General features: G+C 39.5%; 1 protein-coding gene across 1 annotated transcript in view; it reads right to left on the bottom strand.

Annotated features, from left to right (window-relative positions):
* NYAP2 (neuronal tyrosine-phosphorylated phosphoinositide-3-kinase adaptor 2) overlaps positions 1 to 22,063 on the bottom strand; it is a 212,275-nt gene that overhangs the window by 113,979 nt on the left and 76,233 nt on the right. The window contains exon 2 of the mRNA XM_090269185.1: positions 3,117 to 3,418. Within this exon, the coding sequence (XP_090125311.1) occupies positions 3,117 to 3,418 (302 nt within the window). The remainder of the gene's footprint in view (positions 1 to 3,116; positions 3,419 to 22,063) is intronic.

Raw genomic sequence — 22,063 nt, 5'->3', positions numbered from 1 at the left:
AAAGAAGAGATTCGAATGTATCCAGTTTTGCAATGGCCTTTTCATTAAGTGTTCTGAGGAGAAGGTGAGTCTTCTATAGAAGCTGACCATTTCAGCACCAGATCTGACCTAATAGTCCCTCTGGTTCACTGACCATCCTCAAAGACACATTACAGCTGAAGGCTCCTTAACCCATCTCCAGAGCTCTTTTTGTTGTCGAAGCTGGACCTAGTCTTTAATAAACTCCACTGTTCATCAGGAGTCTTCCAAGTCTAACTTAAGTCTTTGCTGCTGCTGTAATTGTGCCCTCAAAAGAAATAAAGATAATAGAGCCTCTACTCTTTGATAACTAGCTATTTGGAACCTTATATCTTCAGATGCTGAAGGGATCTAAAGGATTAAGAGCATTTCTATCTCAGGAATTAGCCACCTAAAGCGTCTCAAATGAATGGTACAGCAGTCCCTCTCTATATCGCAGTTCGCTTATCGCGGCCTCACTGTATCGCAGGATTTTTAAAAATGTTATATTTAATTATTTATCATGGATTTTTCACTATATCATGGAATTTTGTGGTACTGTATACGTATGTTGTTAAAGGTATGTAGGTTTAAGAGTGTAGAATATGTTTAAGAACATAGGTAGTGTTTATAAAAGTGTGGAAAAGGTTAATAAGGGACTAGGAATGGTTTATAAGTGTGTGGGAAGGGTTTATAAAGCCTTAAAAGATATATAAATACTAAAATAAATGTAAGGTTCCTACTTTGAGGATTTTCACCTATCGCGGGGGGTCTAGAATGTAATACCCATGATAAGAGAGGAAATACTGCAATCAGTTCTATTTTTATGACAAATCGCCACCCACATGTTTCCTTTAGGGGAAAATTATGACTTTCAGCTTCTGTTCACTAAACACCACAGGTCCCCCTGCCCTGAGGAAGGCTATTCTGAAGTGTATATTTGACATTGCTTCCAGGAATGTTTCTAGAAGCATTATCTTGCTTGAAGACATTTCCTTACTGGCTGCTCTCCTTGTCCTTTTCATCTCTCCTCTCCCCTTTGGCTGGCTTTTTAATGTTCTTCTATTCTTGCATTATTCTAAACTAGTTCAGGCCCTCTTCATTCAGAGACTACTCTTCTAAATCATTGAACTTCTTTCGCAAACAATCTAACATGATCGATTATATAGTTTTCCGGCAGCAAAAGCAGGAGAGAGGTAACCTCTGGGCTCAAAGTCACAGAAAACGAAGAGCAATGAGAAGCACCATGTGTCGGTATCAGAGGAAATCTGAGAACAATATTTAAACTGTTCAAAAGGCAGATCTCTAGGGCCCCTTAGTGTATATTAACAAGTAAACCAAACACCTAAATTGTTTCTGAAAGCATGTATGTGTTACAAGTTGAAGGAGATACTGATGACCTTGAATCATGAGAAAAAAAAGAATGAAATGTTCTAAGTCAGCAGAAACAAAAAGGCTATGTAAATAGAACCAGATGTGCACATACAATCTTTGCTGTGCTAGTCATCATAGCAAACCAGAGTGGAACCAACGTAAGCAGTCATCAGAGGTGATGATCCAATAAAGTACTGTGATATATACTTCTCTTTAAAGATGGTGTTTCTTTTTTCTTTTTTTTTATTTAGTGTTCTTAAATTTAATCTTCACTGTATTTTTCCCATTACCTTTTAGTCCCCTTCTATCCCCCTGCCCCCAGCAGTCCCCACACTGCCGTCCACGTCCATGAGCCCTTTTTCCTTTTTGCTCAATCCCTCCACCCTCTCGCCTTCCCCTCACTAGCTGCTGTCATCCTGTTCTCCATCTGTGCGTCTGTCCCCACGGTGTTTCTTAACAAATTAAATGCCATGGAAAACAGTCACAAGAGATTAGGTGAAAATACAAAGCATACAACTCAATGCACAATGATTTCCATTTTGTTAATTTGCAAACACGCACATGATATTCACATTTGTAGTCTCACACACGTCTACATAACTCAGGTTGCATTTTTACATAAATGGGTAATAAAATAACTGAGCCTAAGTGGATATTTTCCATATGAAATTGCTTGATTCACTTCATCTCCAGGCATTTATTTATATTTTTCAGGATGCACTGAAGGTCTTGTCTTTTGGTTAAATAGGCCCTTAGACACCAATATGGAAAAAAAATGAGAGATGAGAATAATAGAAAATATAGAACATGTGTCATGGACATCCCATCTTAAGGAGTGGGTTTGAGCTTCTGTGGAAAGATTAGACCAGAAAAAGGAGAAGATCCCATGGGGTGCTGGGGACCCCAGGTGACAAAGAAACCTGCGCAGCTGAGGGAAGGACCACCTGACTTCCACCCCAATGCAAACCACTGTGGTGCTTGCTATTCTGGGGGCTGCTGTGGAGAACGTTGGGGGCAAGCAGGGTGGGAGACAGGCCAGGGGACCCGTACCACCTTGCTCTCGGGCTGGCGACTGGCAGCACCGGAAACCTGAATGTGTTTTCCACAACTAATATACAAAAACCTCAATGGCCTTCCACCAGAGCACACTGGAGACTCATCTCCCAGTCAGGGAGTTGCAGGAAAAACTCAGGAAAGCTGAACTTCCTGATTCAAGTAAGGACTGAAGAGCTGATGAGATCCGAGGTTAGCCTGACCTACTTTATGTTCATAGCCCAGCTAGGAGGCCGAGATATAATTGATGTATGTACTTCATAGCTGAGAAGAAACATAGAGATTGAAATATACGTGAAGTACACCAAAATGTAAAAAATGGTTATTTTGAGAAATGAATACAATTTTTTCTTCTTCATATTTTCTTGCATTATGTTTCCTCTAATAATCAGATGATACTTCTGATTATATAAAAATACTGATAAAAGCAAGAAAACATAAATTTCTAGGCGAAATAATTTCCTAGTAATTCAAAGCTTTAAGGGGAGAAGAAACCCATATTGCCTTCCATAAATCAAATACATTTGTCTGTGTCTTTTGACAGCACCTCCAAAAAGGAGCTCCCCCTCTCCCTAAATCCTGTATTCCTGGGACCTCAGAAAGACGAGGACTCCGTGACGTGAGAAGGAAGGCAGGTTCGTTAGTAATGTGTTGCCTGGAACTTCTAAGGGACGTGGGCATGGGGGCTTTACCTTCGGGGCGCTCAGGGGCTTTTCCGCCCTTGCTGGTGGCGGTGCTGTTGACCGTCTCCGAGGAGGTGCTCAGCTTGGTGCTGGGGTCCCGCTTGGGCTTGGGGGGTGGTTGTTTCCGGACGCCACAGCTGCGGTCGTCATCTGTGCCCCCAACTGAGTGCAGGGACTGTGACCTCACGGAAAAGCCACTGGAGCAAGGATGGGGAAGTCGGTCCTGAGGAGCAGGCATCGTCATGAATCCCATGCGGAAATGTTTGCCCCCGTAACTTGCCTCGTGGCCTCGCCCTCCTTCTCCATCTATGCTGTAAGAGAAAGCAGACCGCAGTCCGTGAGAGAAACCGAGCAGGGTATGCAAGGTCAGGGGTCACCTAGCACAGGTGCCGGTTCGCATTTTAGCGCCAGCGCTGGTACAGAGACACGTCCGTTAGCATCAAAACAGTCCGCGCCTTTGCGCTAAATACGACAGCCCAACAAGTCTAACTGGATTGCGATCAGAAGCCCTTACACATTAACTGGCATCCCGGTATCCAGATCCTCTCAAAATTGTGTCCCAAAGGAAAGAAAAGATAGCTTGTGGCACATTTCATCTTGGATTGCTTCTCTTTACTTGGAGGTAACTTGTGTCAGTGGCTTAATAAGTAAACAAGAGTTTCGTGACAAGGACTTGTAGGCTGTCTTTCGACACATGGTTGAGGTCAAGTGGGCAGCACTTGAGACTCTTCTTCACTTCATCAGAATCACCCTGACTTTGACCTGGTTAATATCGTGGGAAGGATGAAATAAACAACAAAGCTAGGGGGTGGTTCTGTTACCAGGCACAGTGGAGGGGAGAGAGAGAGAGAAGGAGAGAAGGGGAGAGAAAGGAAAAGAAAGGAAATAAGGGAGGAGGGGAAGAAAGGGGAAAAAGGAGGGAGGAAGGGAGGGAAGGAGGGAAAATACTTGTTTAAATCACTGAAGGAAACAAGTGTTGGCAAGGGTGTGGAGAAACGGGAACCCTACTGCACTGCTGGTGGGAATGCAGACTGGTGCAGCCACTATGGAGAACACTATGGAATTTCCTCAAAAAACTAAAAATGGAACTGCCTTTTGACCCAGTGATTCCACTGCTGGGTTTATACCTGAAGAATCCTGAAACACCAATTCAAAAGAACCTGTGCACCCCTATGTTCATACCAGCTCTATTTACAATAGCCAAGTGCTGGAAACAGCCTAAATGCCTATCCGTAGATGAGTGGATTAAAAACTGTGGTACATCCACACAATGGAGTACTATGCAGCAGAGAGAAAGAAGGAACTCCTGCCATTTGCAACAACATGGATGGAACTAGAGAGAATTATGCTTAGCGAAATAAACCAGGCAACAAAAGACAAATACCATATGATATCACCTGATACAGGAAACTAATGAACAACACAAACAAATAAGCAGAATTAAGCCAGAAGCATGTAAACAAAAAGCAGACTAGCAGTGACCAGCGGGGAGGGGAAGGGAGAGAAGGGGTGTAGGTAGGGGAAGGGTCTAATCATGGAACTAGTGTGAATGATCCATGGACATGGACAATGGGGTGGGGACTGACTGTGGGAGAAGGGGTGGGCAGGGTGGAGGGGGAGCAATGGGAGAAAAAGGGGACAACTGTGATAGAAAAACAATTTTTAAAAAATCACTGAAGGAATTGTCGACCTCTTTTAGTTCTCCAGAAACCTTCAATTACACTAGAACCTTAGTTCTACCCTAAGCTAGCATCACAGAATTAAAATAATGACATTATTGAAGAGGTGTAGTTAAAATAGCATCTAATCCTGGGATAGTTCTAAATACCTAATAAATAATCAGAGTATGGAAAGTTTCTAAATGTAAGGCTCTTAAGTTTACATAGAAAAGTTTGAACAAAAATGTAAAAACACAAATCTTCCTTAGTTTGAATCATATGGGAAATGATTCTTGGGGCTTTCTCTATGCCACTCAGTAATGGTGACTCTTTTAGGAAGAAAAAGGACACGAATGTCAATGTGAATTTATAAGAGAGCTTTTTCTGGAATTTTCCCCACTTACATTGTTTGTCAATAGAAGAAACAAAAATAATATTATTAGAAATATTTGACTGATTTTCTTAGACATGAATGTGAATGGTAAAAAGTATCTTGGAGTGTATGAATTTTGGGACCCTTTTGAGTCTATCTTTCCACATAGATGTTTATTTAGACCTTTTTTTAAACCTTAATTTTAGTTGACTCTGCCTTTATAACTTGAAGAAATTCAAAGTAAGGTTTTGTATTTCTCTTTGTTTGTGTCTTTCATATCAGTATTGTGTTTGTCATAAACTTATCATTTTAGAAAAACAATAATGGGAAATTATGCTTTCCCCTCTTCACCTGAGGACTTATGAAAATTAGATGACAGTTTTGGGCTCAGCCAGAAAGGATTCAGTAAGAACATGAGACTCTGATTCTGGCATGTAATTCCGATGACAACTTGCCATTCAATCAAAAGTAATTTTTATTTTTATTACTTTTTTTTTTCAGGATGTTCTTCATTGATATTCAGATTCTAGGTATACCATCTTTTCAAAACAGAATAGAGGTGGCTGGGAGCTCAGTGCACTAATTAGAGCAATGGGTCTCCAGAAGCATGAATGCAATCAAAGGACAGCTAAGTGGAGGTTGTCACATCATAGTGATAAGCATCCTAAGTTGGTGCGGTGTTTTCATGCATATTATTTCCTGTGCTTTCAAGAATGTCAATCAAAAAATAACTAGAAGCTTACACAAATGAAATGGTTTGCAAAAAATCATTGAGAACTTCAGACAGAGTAAAAGTGGAGGTGGGGGGTGAGCATGGTGAAATGGGAGGGTCTGTCGTTGATTTGTGGTGATTGTGGCCTTGATCTTTCTCACAGAGGATGAGATATGTGATTTCGTGTAGCTTTGACTTCAGTCGATTTACATCCTCCTGCCTCCCTTCCTTAGTTTTGTTGCCATATCACTAACAGTACTAGGTGCTTGAAGCCTTCATTGAGGCAGTCATTTTAGTCCCAGCAACACTGCCACATGTGGGAGCTAATGCATGCGTTACTAATGCACACAAGCATTTATGAGACACTGACGAGGAATAATTGTATCAGCAATTTCTCTGTTACTTCTGACCTAAATAGGCCCTGCACCTTTTCCCACACAGATAATTAGTTCTGCTGCTTCATTTCAAAATTACTTTTTTTTTTCCAGCATAAAACACTTTCATCTAATTCTCTGCACTTTGGTTCATATATGTACCTGTACACATGCACAAACACTAACGCTTCTTTCAAGGAGTAATTCAGCGTATGCTTCAAACAATAGCAGTTCTCAGGTGCAAGTCTGATTGGAACAGGCTAACAATGAAGGATGAAGAAAGGTGGATAAGATAAATTGGTCACAAAGACCATTGTCCACGTCAAGGCTAAAGGTAAGCAATAAAGGTTATGGTACATCTAGATTCAAGAGGGCATTAAAGACAATTGGCTTAAAGCAAATTGAAGATTGTGGAACATACCACACAATTAATGGCCGAATTTACCATAGACATACATGGGGGTTCTAAAATATACCGATGCCTGGACCTACACTTAGGACAATTATTGAACCATAACTGTTGAGTCAGAATCTCTAAAGGTGTAGCCAATGGGTTTGTATTTTTAAAGACTATATGCAGATGTTTCTGATGTAGCCATCCAGATGCCCTCCAGCAACATTAAGAACAATAGTAAGATCCACTGATGAGCAGGCATCTGTTAATTAGAAACTGCCAGGAGACACAAGTATCAAAAAAGTGGGACAAAGGACACATGTCAGAGACCTGGCGAAATACCATAGATAAAAAAGAAAGTACAGACTTCCGGCCAAGATGGAGGCTTAGACGGACACGCTAGGTCTCCCTCTACAACTATAGAGGAATACAACTACTTCAAAACAAAGGATAACTAGAAATTCCAGAAAATAAAACTACACGGAAGTCCAACATATGAAGTTATAAACCAGCGGTGCCATTTGGGCAGGTAAGAGTTAAAGTGGGCAGTGCTGTTTGCGGTCGCACCCGGGGGCGGCGAGGAGTCCCGGTGGCCAAGCCCCTGGCGGTGCGCGACTCCGGAGCTGGGGAGAGCGGCCACCGCATCGCCTTGAACAGTGAGGCCCAGGGGGGCGGGAGGACGGATCCCGGTCTCCTAGCTGAATAACTGTGTGAATCCATCTTGGACCCCCGCCCCCAAAGAAAGCACCACAGGGCTGCGAAATAGGTCGCGGACAAGCAGGCGCCGGTCGCTAATTTGTGACGCGTACACAGGCACTGCCCCTGACAGCCAGCCCAAGAAAACAAAAAGCATCTGTCAAAATGAGGCAGGCAACTTTAGAAATACCGGTAACACAACTCACCAGGCAGCAGATAGAGAACCTGACAGATGAACAGATAAGAAACCTGTCAGAGGCTCAGTTCTGGGCCATTGTTATCAGGTGGCTTACAGAATTCACAAAAGAGCAGGAAAAAGATATGAAAGAAGCGAAAAACTTTCATAACGAAAGGAACAAAACAGTATACGAGACAGAAGGAAAGGAAATAAAATCCAGAGTTCATTTCAACAAACTGGAATATGGAGAAGGAACAAGCAGTCAACCAATGCAGCGAGAGGTAATGGGAAGCAACAACGAAAGGATCAGAAACCTCTGGGACAGCTATAAAAGGCCCAACATAAGAATCATTGGTTTGCCAGAGAATGAGGAAGATGAACTAGAACTTGAAAAATTGAGTGAAAATATAATAAAGGAGAACTTCCCAGACTTGGGAAAGGGAATAGACCTGCAGGTCCAGGAAGCAAGGAGAGTTCCCAAGAAACTGGACCCAGGGAGAACCACTCCAAGACACATTATAATCAAAATGTCAAAAATTAAAGATAAAGAGAGAATCTTAAAAGCAGCAAGAGAGAAGAAAAGAATTATGTACAAAGGGGTCCCAATTAGACTATCAGCTGACTTCTCAAGGGAAACCCTACAGGCAAGAAGAGACTGGCAAGAAATATTCAAAGTAATGAAAATCCAAAACCTACAACCACGAATACTCTATCCAGCGAAATTGTCATTCAGAATAGAAGGACAGAGAAAGTGTTTCCAGGACAAAATAAAACTGAAAGAGTTCATTAGATCCAAACCACTGTTATATGAGATGTTAAAGGGACTGGTTTAAAAAACAGAAGCTAAGGAGATGAAACAAAGGCAAACTAAATAGGCAATGAGAGTGGAAAAGGAACTGTGGGTACGGGAAGCATATTGGGGGGAGGTCAACAGGGAGGGGGAATGGGGAAAGGGAGGGAGATGATATAGGAATTGGGGATCAAGGTAGGAGGGAATGGAATAGACGGAGAGAGGTTGGGAGGAACTGTATGCACAACTAATGGACATAATCTAAAAGGGGGGGACAACTGGAGGGAGGGGGGCCACCGGGTGGAGGGGAGCAGAGGGAAGGGAAAGTGGCACAAATGTAATATTTTAATCAATAAAACACAATAAATCTGAAAAAAAAAAAAAAGAAAGTACAGTGTATTAGATTCTGTTAAGTTATACTGCTATAACAAACAATTACCAGTTCTTAGTGATTTACAACAACAAGGTTTATTCCTTGCTTGTAATGATTGAGTTCGCCATGTATCAGCTATAGCTTTGCTCCCCATGTCTTTATTCTAGGATCTAGCCCCTACAGGATATGTTCCCAGGGCAGACTGGGGCAGAGTGAGAAAAAAAAAATCACTGAGCTACAGAGTGTCCCTTAAGCTTCTGCTTAGATGTGGCATGTAACTTTCCACTCACATTTCATTGGCTAAAACCAGTCTTACGGCCAATCTTGATGTGAATGGGGTGGGGATGTATTCTCCTCCAACAGGAAAGTACTGCAGATTACATGGCAATATGTGGGGATGTGTAATCTTCTTACAGGTAGGGGACCAAGTACTTGTACAGCAGTTGAGGTAAATGCCACTGTGATGTCCCTTCACAAGAGAACTTGCCATGAGGGATGATTAGCTGACCACCAGTAACTCATGGTGGGGGGGGCAGACTTTGTACTTCTTGCCACCATAATTCTGAGCTTTCTAGGGTTAGAGGTCCTTGTTCCCAAGTGGAGCACACTCTTTTTGAAAGACACAGCAAGGATCCCATTGAACAGGAAGCTCTATCGGCCTTCTGGGCAATTTAAACTTCCTTCATATTATGGCCAGCAGGCAATAAAATGATTCTGCACTGTGGAAAAGATCATTGACCCTCATCAGCAGGAGGAGACAGGCCTGCTGTTATACAAAGGCGCAGAGAAAAATATGTGTGGGACCCCTCTTGATACTCTCTTACCCAATTGTGATTTTGAAACATCATGTGCGGCGACCTTGGCCTGAGAAGATTTTGGTTACTAGGGGTTCCAACCTCTCACGAAAGCACCAAGTAAGTCACCGAGACTCTCAGAGGTGTTAGTTGAGGGTGAGAGTGAGTACCAGCCACAGCCCCACGTAAACTGCAGGGATGAGAGCTGAAGTTTGTCACACAAACTGTCCCCTTAGAAGGCTCCCCTCAGGAAGAGTCTCTTAGAAATCATGTAAAAGATGCTCCCCAACCCTGTAAGACAGGAGCATCTGCTGAACTTAAGAGACAAAGTGTGGTGACCCATCAAGCAGGTGGCTCAGATTTCCATCAGGAGAGAAACTTCTCTAAGGACAGAGGTGAGCTGACAGCCACAGGCTACAGTCTTCCAACCTGGTGCAACTGTCTTCCTGGAAAGCTCCCAGCCAATAGCTGAGCATGCTGTGGTGTGGGACCTGGCTATTTCTGCCCGGTGTGGGAGTCTTTTACGGGGCAGTCTCTGTGTCTGAGTGCCCCTATTGGGCTGGCCGAGACCTCCCCGTAGCTACTCCACTGTCTGGTCGAAAGCTCTTCCCAGCCAATCATTTCCCCAGCTGCTCCTCCTTCCATAGCTGTCAAGCCTGCATGGTGACCCGAGGCTTGTCCTGCCTATTCCTGCTCCTTCCCCACCCCAGACATCGTCCTCAATAAACCTCACAGTTTTAACCCCATCTAGCTTAGGGCCTGCTTTCTGGAGGGCATGAACTGACATACTTGGGAACAGTCACAAAACCTATGGCATTCAGAAACCAAAGAAGAGGGAGGTGAAAGCCGAAAGATAAACCTAAGACCCCAGAAATAAGAAGTGCGTGTGAGAATAGGACCTTCTCTGGCTTGAGACTGAGCATTTAAATGGTGTTTGGGGAGGGAGGAAGCAACTCCCCGTTAGGAACACTGGGCCTGAAATGAAACTTACGGGGGCTGAAGAAAGCAGTCTTTTTGCAAGAAGACTCTAACACTCAAGATAGATGAAACCTGACACATCTCATGTTATAAAAATAAAAATAAGTTTCATAATCCTGAATTTAAACAAGTATACTTTTTCTTACACCATGTAGGCCCTGCTGCAAGATCTAATTGTGTCAGCTAGTTTTTCTCTTATAAAACACACACACACACACACACACACACACACACACACACACACACACACACAAATGCAGTGCTTAACTTGAGGTAGGCTGTTTTCCCAGAGGTAATTCATACAATATTTGTAAATTTCTCACCCAGACAACTTATTGGCTAATGGACAGACTCGGACAACTGTGTCCTGCAAGCACTGAGCTGTGGGCTCCACTCCCGGTTTCCTCATGAAACAGCTCCACAACATTTGCTCCTCTCCCCTAAGACCGTTTCCTTATCTATTAAATAGAGCCAGCCTCACGGAATTGTTGTGAAGTTCAACTAAGATACTGTATGTGAAACATTTAACACAGAGTCTGACGTACAATATGCAGCTTTAAAATCCTTCCTTTTAAGTCCTGTCCCCCTGAATCTTGTTTATGGAATTGTCATTTGCATTGTAAGGCCATGTCTCTAAAGTGTGGTATTTGGAACCTCAAAACACCGCAGAAAGAGCCTAAACAAAATCCTACATTTAACTCAAAGTATCAAGATTATCTAGGGTAGCTATACTTCTTGTGCGCTTAACTTTCTTCAATACTTGCTTCGGTTTTTCAAAGCACTTTTGGATCTGGACTGACAAAGAGAGCTACAAAGCAAGAATTTCAAAAGTGTTTTGACACTGCTCTTCAACAGAAGTTGTTATTTGTCTTGCTGTCATCTTGAAAATCTATTGTCTGTTGTGTGTCTCTTCCTGAGAACTATTTCCTTTTAGAGATGAAAACACAAACCCTGGGAAGGGCGAGCTCCCGTGGGGAGATGTCACCTCTAAAAGTGACAGGGTTGTACCTCCTGTGTGTAATTTTGAAGCAAACATGCCAATGTTTTGTAGTATGGTCTTCCTTAAGAACCACTGGAGAAAAACAGAACACCATTCCATGCGTATATCCTCCTTGAAGGATAGCTAGGAAGTTGGGGTACAAACCGAATGGTTACCTGGGAGTTTGTTAGCTTGAATATTTTCTTTTTCTAGAACAACTCTGTGAAGCTGAGTTCAAAAATCCATCTATGATACTGATGTGTAATTCAGTCTATTTCTACCTGTGCAAACTTCTGAACCACCTGGGATTTTTTATGTTGATTTCTCAAGGAAGAGTATTCATCTGGTATCAGTGGATGGGCACATTGAACTATAAAGTAAGTTGAGAGAAATCCGAAAGGAAAATGGAGACTGTAGCTATAAAGGAGATACTGAAATTTGCCCACGGACAAGCCGATGGCTGTCAGCCACCAACTATTCAAATCTTTCATTTTAGGCATTTTACTATAAATGAATGAAAGGAAGTCAATATTTAGAATGTATTCATTAAAATTATAACTTTAAAAGTTTATATTTGATGTTGCCTCCCTCTTGCCTTCTCTTCAGACACACAGGCCAAATGCCAGTGACTCTGCTTTGCCCAGTAAGTCCCCTCCAGGTCACCATCTCTAGAACTTGACCTTTTTCTCCGTCAACATCAACCTGTTGTAGGGGTCATTTCATTTCCAGCTAAAGCAATCTATGTTCTTGAAAAATTGTGCATAGTAAGAGTCAAGAGATTAATGTGCTATACCTTTTCCTATTTTGACAGGTAATATGCCTCAACCCAAAGTCAGACCTTTAAGAGAGTCATAACTGATTATATCTGCAACAATTTTTGGCAGATGGAACTCATCATATAATTCATCATATTTATACTCATCCCAGCCCCATGGGGCCTTTATGAGTACAAGTGACTGATCATCCACTCACTTTCACCTTCTTGAGGGCAGGTACCTGTCTTCCTGCTCACCAAATCAGTCCCTAGCACATTATACATGCTCAAACGTATTTATTTTATGAAGGAAAAAAATGAAAACAAGGAAAATTCCACTTTGGAGATAGCCAGATAGGGAGCTCAGATACAGAATTTCCTGGACATTAGTCGTTTGTGCTTCTTGAAAATCCATTCTCCCTGCTCCTGGTAATGGAAATTCTTGTGTGGAGACCAGCCTTCTTCCTCCCAGTCTGGCACATTACTCAGACCCAGCCAACCAACCATGACCACCATGACTGTGGCAGGAAATGGCCAATGCCTCAGGTTGGTTCAAACACAGTCCACACTAGGATCCACGTCATTCTTCTTGCCACCAGGAAAGGGCACGAGTGGGACCAGGTCTGTGGCATTGTAGAAGACCTGGATATAATTATGGCTGCAGCTAGGGCAATCCTAGGACCCTTCGATTATGTTGACTCCTGAATTCCCTTTTGTTGAAGCCAAATGTAATTGGGTTTTTTGACACTTGCTTGGCAAAAGGTCTTGAATAAACCAATATAATGCAGCAGTTATTAAGTAAATATTTTGGCTAATTTATGCGAGAAAATGCACTTGAGGCCAGGTAAGGACTAGGAATGGTACAGAGCAGGAAGTGAATGCATCATACTAATTATTGTTTGAAAATATGTTTCCTATTTAACACTATAAATTAAAATAATTAACTGCTTTGTATACTTGACCCATGTATATAATTTTAGTCATGCGTTATCCTTTGATGTGGAAACTTGGCTCCAGTAAAATTAAACCATGTTCTATTTTCTTCCAAATTGTTCACTCACCATTACCCTTAATAGCTTCCCTGAGCCCCAACTGCTCGTTCAAAGCCATGATATGTGGATGTTTTTGCTTTAGGCTCAAACATTTATTTTCATCACTTCATATCCTCTGTGATATCTGCTTCCTACTTTTGTGTTCCTAATATCTTAACACTCCTCGATTTTTTTTTTTTCCAGACATGAATTTCCTGTGTCTGGTTGTCTGTAGACATTTCTGGTATCTTAAGGTCAAGTGTTAAAAATGGAATCTTTACACACCTTTTTATTAAATGCTGTGATAAACTATCATTGAAAAAGTAAAGAAAACAAAACAACATAATAAAATAACTATCCCAAAGATAGGGAACCCAGATTTCATTAACTCCACATGTTATACTTAAAACTGGTACTCTTAAGCATGAGATATATTATTTCTCCTCCCTAGAATATTTCAACTCTGACCAAAATTAGGTATGTCAGAAATAATCTGAGGTATGTAATGAACCATTCACTAGTTCTCTAATTTTAGGTAAAAGACACTACTTTTATAATGGGGGACATATTTCTCAGGGTGGTTAAAAGGAATTAAAATAAGATTAAAAAGTTCAAAGGTGCCTAGCAAAATGGCTGGAAAAAGTAAAAGCTATACATGTATCAATTTACTTTTCCTGGTTTTCTGGTTTGTCAGGGAACTCTTTATCAGTTTTAATCCTTCTGTTCCCTGCTATAAAAGAGGCATTTTACTAAGCTTCCACCTTAAAGCACTATAAAGAAAAATACTCTAACCATATAAATGCATTTTGTTTATTTATGTAAGGTGGCTTTGACAGTAATTATCAGGTAATATATTTCAAAATCCAAATTAGGGGTAAAAATTTCTTTCTGAAAAATGAAGGGAAAGGAACAAAAATAAATAATTTCTGTTTTCTCCCATAATTAGTTGGGTATTGTCTAGGGTTAGGCAAATTGATTGAATAGATGTTATGGTTATTTCTGTCAAAATCTCATGATAATTCAAGGTTTTTATGAACATTAGGGTTTCAGGTAATCATGGCTGGGGATTTATGCTTGAAAAAAAAATAGGCCATTATTTATCACAAAGTACTCAAACCCGGAGTTTGAGGTGGATGTTTCTGCCCATTAATTTGATACTTAGTCATGACAATAAAGTGAGGATGATACAATGGTGGGTTGAGAGATATTTCTTTAACCTTTATCAAAAGTCTTTTTATTCACTTTTGAGGTTCTGAAGAGGCAGGACTAAAATATAATGCTTGTTAAGCTCAGAAAAAGTTTTATGGAACATTTTTAAGAGACTTATTTTTACTTGAAACATGACAAGTATTTTTAAGATTAACATATGTTATTATGTATGGCAGTTGAGAATCAAAAATTAAAACATTTTTAGTTCTACACATAAATAAGATAAGGATCCTCTACCTCTTGGAGTTTCATGGTTTAAAGAAGAGAGGGTATATGAAAAATTCAAATCAAATCATAATATTCAGATTCAACTTAGAATATAGTTTACAGAAGTTAACATCGTGGGAGATTTTTTCCAAAAATTCAACCAAAGAAGGGGAGGAAAATATATTTTATTTGTGTCTTTAAAACCGACATAAGCTTTGAATATGTTTTGAGAATACGCCAAGCTTTTAGAAATGAGTTTGGTTAACCATATGTGGCTCCTTTTTTCAACCTAGAACTAGGAAATAGAAATATAGAACATCAACATACAATGGCCTTGAACTTCCTCAACAGAAGGGGCTAACAACACCACTTTAAAGTATAATAATTGGTTTACCTTTTTAAAAGTATAATTTTTATGGTGGAAGAAACAACTTTCTGTGTTGAGTCATTTAATTCATTTACTATTTATTAACAAATATCTGAGCGCCTACCATTTGTCCATTTGTGACTAAAGCAGTGTGGTCTGTGTCCTTGAGATGACAGGCTACTGAAGCAGTATGACTTCAGCACCATGTGGTCATATTTTCACTCAGAGGAAGTATCGGGCAGGTGCAATGGGGCCCTAACCACACTGAAGGTCTGGGAAGTCCCACGGGAGGAAGTGACTTTTCCAGATGATGCAGAACATGAGTAAGACTTAATCAGATAAAGGAGAGAAGAAGGGAGAAGAGAATTTGTGTGCTGACAGTTGAGATCCAGGGAAGCTGAAAAATTATAGAAACACTTGGGCAGAACTTGATGGGAGCTTGTTTACCTTGAATTTACAATGGTTGGGACAATGCTTGCCTCAAAGAGGGCACCGAATAAATATATATCAATCCAATAAATAAAGAAACATATAGAAAATAGTTCAGAAATAACTCCCATGTTTCTTAAGTACCAGATATATGATTGTGATATTTAAAAACATTGTGATCCATTTCCCCATTTCCTTCAGTTGCCATTTTCTTAATTTATGATGGAGAAGGGAAAATTCTGTGAATACTCATAGACTCTTAATTCCCATCTTCATTGTAAGAACTAGTAATTTGAACGCAAGGACCAGTTTAATCTCCTCCTTTCTATCTCCACTGGCCTGCTTTGGTTGAGGTGCTCATCATTTCTTAAATAAATTAAGGCAATGGCCTCTTAGCTGATCTTTTCCTATAGTGCTGGCAGATTTATCCTTGTAAGTGCAGATTTGCTCATATCACTCTCTAAATTAAAACCATTTCACAGATTTTTCAGTTTTTTAGGCTAAAAATCCAAACTTTCATGTGACACTCAAGGTTTCTGAAGCTTTGAAGTCTGTACCAAGTCTCAGTCTCCACATATTTCCTCCTTAACTGTAAGATCCCTCTAATATAGCATGCTTCCATCTTAACCATGTCCAAGATTGTTGATTCTAAAATGAAGTTCAGAACCGACCCTGTGTTATGTGTAGTGATGAATCTGGAGGACAGAGGGAGGATAACTCATGACCTCAGCTAGTGGTCATGCTGTCTTCCCTGCCTGAACTCAATCATGTTTTAGGACTTAATTCGGATGTGGTTTCTTTGAGGAAGACTTCCATGATCAGCAAGACTTTCTCAAGGCTGAACTCAATGCCACTCCTCTGGGCTGTTGGAGGATTCTATGCTTCACCATGTTAGAACCACCCCCCCTGCACCCCCCCCCCAGTTATGGCATTCTTCAACTGTCACCTGTGAATTGATCTCCTCTACTAGTCCTGTTCCCACAATACATTACAGTTCAAAGAGTTATGAGCGTGAATGAAAAATACACTTAAGAAAGGTCAGACTATTCTAGACATTTATAGAATCATTGTAAAAATGAACTGTCAATGAATTAAAATACACTGTGGTTTCATCTTCCATGTCAATCCAAAAATCACTCAATGTCTTTAAATAATATTTTTAAGTTATATAGAGGCAACTAAAAGTTACCCTTCTTAAAAGTTAACATAATACTTTATTTACAAATAATACACACCACATAATGCCTGTTTCAGAGACTTAAGGCACCTCAGTCTTGTAAATCCAAGTTCTTCAGCAGAGCACCTGAAGGTCTTTCTTACTGAGAATATTGTTGCCCTCCAAGGAGAGGTCCCTTTGACTTTTTTCTCCTCTCCAGCTTTAATTTTTTATACATCATTACCTACATAACCTTTCTGACACAGTCTTTCCCACAGGATTTTCTGAAACATCTATTGTTCCTCTTTATTGTCTATTGGCTTATTCTTATTAACAATCAAAAACATTGCAAAACATTTAAGGCTCTTTTTTCTTTAGAAACACTTTTTCTCAAACATTTGTGAGCTCCTGCCCATCTCTCTATTTCTCTCTTCCTTCCTTCCACTGTCCCTGCCTTCCTTCTTCCCTTTTATTCTTCCCTCTTGCCTTTCTTCCTTCTCTCTCATTCATTAAATCATTCATTCATCTTTAATTCACAGATATTTATTGAGTACATCTTTTGTGACCAAAACAGTGTTAGCTGCTTGAGATTCAACTTTACACAAAGCATCAGATTCTCAAAAGTCTTGTCTCCTTGTGACTAGTCCATAAATCACACCCTCTCTGTTGCATTCTGATTTCTACCCCCAAAGAGTCAACTGAAATGCTTTTTTTAGTCACTTTTCCTTGCTAATTCCATAATCTAGGATGCTTGTTTGTTTCTCTACCTATATTCTTCTTGGTCTCTTTAGAACTGTTTTCTCTTGTCTAGACCACAACTTCTTTCTGAGATGTCCCATTTCCTTCATCTTCCCTGATATTGTCCTCTTCTATTCTTCATCTTTCTGATTGTTCCTACTTGGTATCTTCACCAAATTATCTTCTTGCCCTTCATGCCTCAGTATAGGCCAAGATTCTGTTTTCATTATTCTCTTTTCTCTGTGCTTGTCTTAGACAAATATCAAATTTTAAGACTTCAAGGCTTTATCTTATTTATATGATTTCTCAAGCTAATATTCAACTGTTTCTGCATTCTGAGACATATATGCGCCCTCCCAACAAAATGTTGGATATGTCCTTCCATGGACCATGCAGGTTCCTTTGACACTCAAGATCAACATGTTTCAAAACAAAGTCAACATCATCTCCGTGTTTCCTCTAATAAAATTTTTTCTTCAATAACGTCACCACTATCTCAGCCATAAAGACTAAAAACTTCCAAGTAATTTGACACTTATATTCTTTCTATGTACACATATTCAACTGGTCAGCAAATCCTCCCTATTCTCCCTGGATCTCACATCTGTCTTCTATTTTCCAAACCATATACAAGGCTCCCATTAACTTTTTGATCTTGGCTACTAACTGAACCTTACTTAGATTTTCTATCTCAATTTTCCCTTGCACTAATCATTAACCTGAAAAAGTAGTCCTTAAAGAGATACAGAATTACTTCATTTTCCTTCTTTAGACTCTTTAGGGTTATTCTAAAATAGAGTTCATTTCCTCTACAAGGCAATTGAGGCAATGCATACTGTGACCAACCTTTTTTCCAGTCTTGTCATATTACCCACTCACATAGTTCTGTCCCACTGGGACAAAATTCCCCTTCAAACTATGCCTGCATGCCAAAAAAATTTTTTTTAAATTCACCAGGGCCTAAATTGAATGCCATTTCCTCCCTGAATCTTTCATCAATACAGCCTCTGTTCTCTAGCTTGGATTTCTTTTATATTATATTTTCTACTCTGCCTCATATTATATGCAAAGATAAGATTTAGAAGTTTTGAGGCCAGGTATTAAATTGTGTGCATTTCTTTATCTCCAATGCATCTGATATATTTCTTTGAGCATGAAAAGTAACATGTGTTTAAGAATTTAAATTAAGACATTAATTAAAAGGAATATATAGTTAATTATTGTAACTTATTATATCCAGGTATATATTAAAGAGTTACAACTGTTTAGAAAAGTTAGCTTCACTACAATAAACCTGATAGATGAAAAAAAAATTTTTTGAAATAGAAGTTTGGTTTCTAAGGAAGTGAAGAAATAAAGTAAAATATAGAGAATAAGTACATATGTCATCCAGAAATCCCCAATGTCTAAAGAGAACTGAGCTCAGGATCCAGTATTAAATAGTCAAGCTACTTCTTTTTTTCCAGGAAGCACCTGCAAAGTGGAAAAAAATCTATAGTCTGTGCATCTCCATAAAAAAGACACCATAAATCTTATGAATACACACACACTCTCTGCACACACACTTCTTACCTACCTTACTTAAGAGATTCTCTTTCTAGCTCTGCTCCTAAATCATTGTGTGACCACTAGAGAATTCATTTCCAAATAGATTCATTTATATATCAAACAGAGTGGTAATACGTAACCCAATGATCCCTAAGGATATTTGTGGCTTAAACTGAGACTGTAAAACAAGGTATATCCATTAAGTGTTTTTTCTGTTTAACAACAAAAAACTTTTCATAAATTTTTCTGTTGGACACACTACTTTGGCAAACTGGTAAGGCTGAGAACTGAGAACTTCACTCCTTGCCATTAAAAAAAAATCTATTAAAACAAAACAAAAAACCCCACCATTCCTGCAGTTCATAAACCAGCCTTCCATCCCTCATCCATATAATCAGAATGACATGTAAATGTGAATCGCTAGAGATACTACTTAAGGACCAAATACTCATTCATGGATGCATTTGTTACTCTAAATGGAGTGGCCAATGTGCTGTCTTTAGGCCCAACAGGCTTCGCATCAGCTTAATGCACCCAAATGTAATAACATGATAGATTGAATTATAGATGCCATTGACTGCCTACATAGAGGCCAGAAGCCTGGCTCCCTGTTTTTCTAGAATGACTTTCCTGGAACTACTCACTTTCCCTGATTGGTTTCCTTCAAAATAATTGAATCTAATGCTCTGTGTCAAGGCAAGCACTTGGATTATTTGCTTTATGGCTTCATGGTGCAGCCCTTAGGGGCTTCAGAGTCCGGTGTTAAAATTTGCCTTTGATCAAACCTCACCCTCTCCTACACATCTTTATTCGTAACAAATTAGAAGCCTTTATCACAACATATTTGCGACCGTTTTAATGCCGATGGTGTGTCTTAAAATAAAAAGAAACAATTTTGCTATTATAATGAATGCCGGATCTTGATTGGCCTCGTTATAAAAATTTTCATCGGTTGTTTGTTGCCCGTGACAGCACAGTGAGGCTGTGCAGTACAGCAGTGAGAGACACACACCCCTCAGCTTTTACCGTTTAATGGAAAACACACATTTCAATTCAGGAGCTATCCTACCAAAATAAACCATTCTATGTATGCACATGTAAGGGGACCAGGAAAATGTGACTTCATGATTGCCCCACTGAAAGGGAGTTTCTTATTTACTGAAGAGTGGTTCAGCTTAAGGAGGACAATTAACTTCACGATTCTTTGGCAAAAGTAGGGTTCTTTTCCATTTATAACTGTCATTTTGGGGAGATCTGTTTCAATGTCTCTTGAAGAGTTGGCAAGCTTTGAAAAATACAGGATTTGAATCCAGATTGGAGTCAAAAGAGATTGTCACTACAGTTCATGTAGTTTTAAAAATGGAACATGAAAAACGGTAAGTTTTAGGTTGGTTTAGGAATGGTACATGAAACATGGTGGTAAATATAGACACATTTTCTGACCACGTCCTTTCTTGAAATCTCCTCAGAGAGATCTTTTCTCTTCCTATCTCAGCCACCACTCTCGTGGCCAGAACTTGGACCTTTGGATTACCAATAACTTCACCCCTTCCATGACCTAAGTCTTAAGCATTTGTGTCATGGGTTACTAACATTTATCTTTCCAGCTTACTACTTCTGCTTAATCTTATATCTCCTCTGACACTTTTTTGGTCTTGCAATCATCTCTGTGTTCCTGCTCAACTACTGTAAATCTTGTCTTTCTGTGTGAAGCTTGTTTTATGATCCATCTTTGTTATCATTCCCTTCAAACACCATCACCACCCTTGTCCTTGTATGCAGTGTTCATGTGATGAACATGGCTATGCCAAATGCAAGGTCATGATCAGGAAATTCAGGGTAATAGCAGGAGAGGCTGACATCATCACAAGCACAGATGACCTCTAGCAACAAACCACATTTGGTCACAGTCTTCTCTTCTCGTCTTTCTGCTGTAGTATTACTGGGTGAATCTACTGAAGATCCACTGACTAGAGCCCTCTCTTGCTCAAATGCCCACAATAGCATTTAATTTTTAAATATTTTGTAATGTGACAACACCTTATATATTTAATCATGTTTCCTGCCACTAAATTTATGATATCCATTCTCTACTGATGATCTCCATCAAAAATGCAGATACCGATTAATTAATACATATCCAATTAGTTAATTAAATCTGTAATTATTAAAGACCTATCTGTGCTAGATAGGGTGCTAAGTTTGGTCATTAAGCAGAGAACAAGATATCTATCTTCTCAAAACTTAGAGTCATGGAGTGGAGACAGGTGTTAGACTGTAGTGAGGAAAAAAATAGGGTGATGTGAAAGAAAGAAATAGGGAGGACCTCTTTCAGATGAGTGGAGGATTGAATACTTCATTCTTCTGTGAAAGCCATTCTTTCTATTTCTTCATATTGTACCTGCACTTGAAAATCCAGCATCAGCTCACCCTCCAAGAGAAATCAACTTACTCTCACTGATGATTGATTTCTCTAAACTTTTCTACTTTCTAAACCCACAGAAGTGCAAATAGAACACTTTTTTTCCTGATTTACTTCATTACTTTTTGTTCCCAAATGAAGTAGAAGTTTCTGAACTAGGGAGGAAATGTTGTTTCTTATGTTTGTTTTTAACTACCACAGGCCCTTGTATAGTTCTAAATATTTAAAAGACTTTTAGCAACAACAACAATAACAACAAAAGCTGACCTATTAATATTTCTTTATAAAATACAAAAAGAAGCAGATGTGTAAATTTTATGCAATGAAGGAGTTATGCAAGCACTATTAATCTCATTCTGCATGATAAGCAAATAAAGCATTTTGCATTTTTGGTCAAATTTAAAGAGTTTAGATGAAGTTAATGCACTGTTTTTGGTTATTATTAGTTTTTACTAATGCTAGTATAAGAAACACAAACATAAACAAGTTCCATGGTTTTCCTTTGTCTTATATTGAAAATTTCTGTGAAATACAGGCAGACAAGGCCTTCCCATAAGGAGGAGGGTAAAAATGGGATCGCATTATTCATACAAGCTCTATGAGCAGAAATCAATCTGATCTACCACTTCTTCCCACTCCACCTCCATCCTTAAAGCAGCATCGACAGGAAGAGTAAATAACATTGCCCTAGATACCACCACCAAGTTCAGTAAAAATACACAAAAGAACAAATCGTACCTTGACAAAAACATGCGGAACACTTATTTGCAAATCATTTCTTTCCAACCTCTTTTAC

The sequence above is a fragment of the Furipterus horrens genome, unplaced genomic scaffold (assembly GCF_987537825.1).
Source record: "Furipterus horrens unplaced genomic scaffold, mFurHor1.1.pri manual_scaffold_1, whole genome shotgun sequence".
NCBI lineage: Eukaryota > Metazoa > Chordata > Mammalia > Chiroptera > Furipteridae > Furipterus > Furipterus horrens.
Note: the sequence above shows the minus strand (reverse complement) of the source record. Positions and strands in the feature narration are given on the sequence as shown.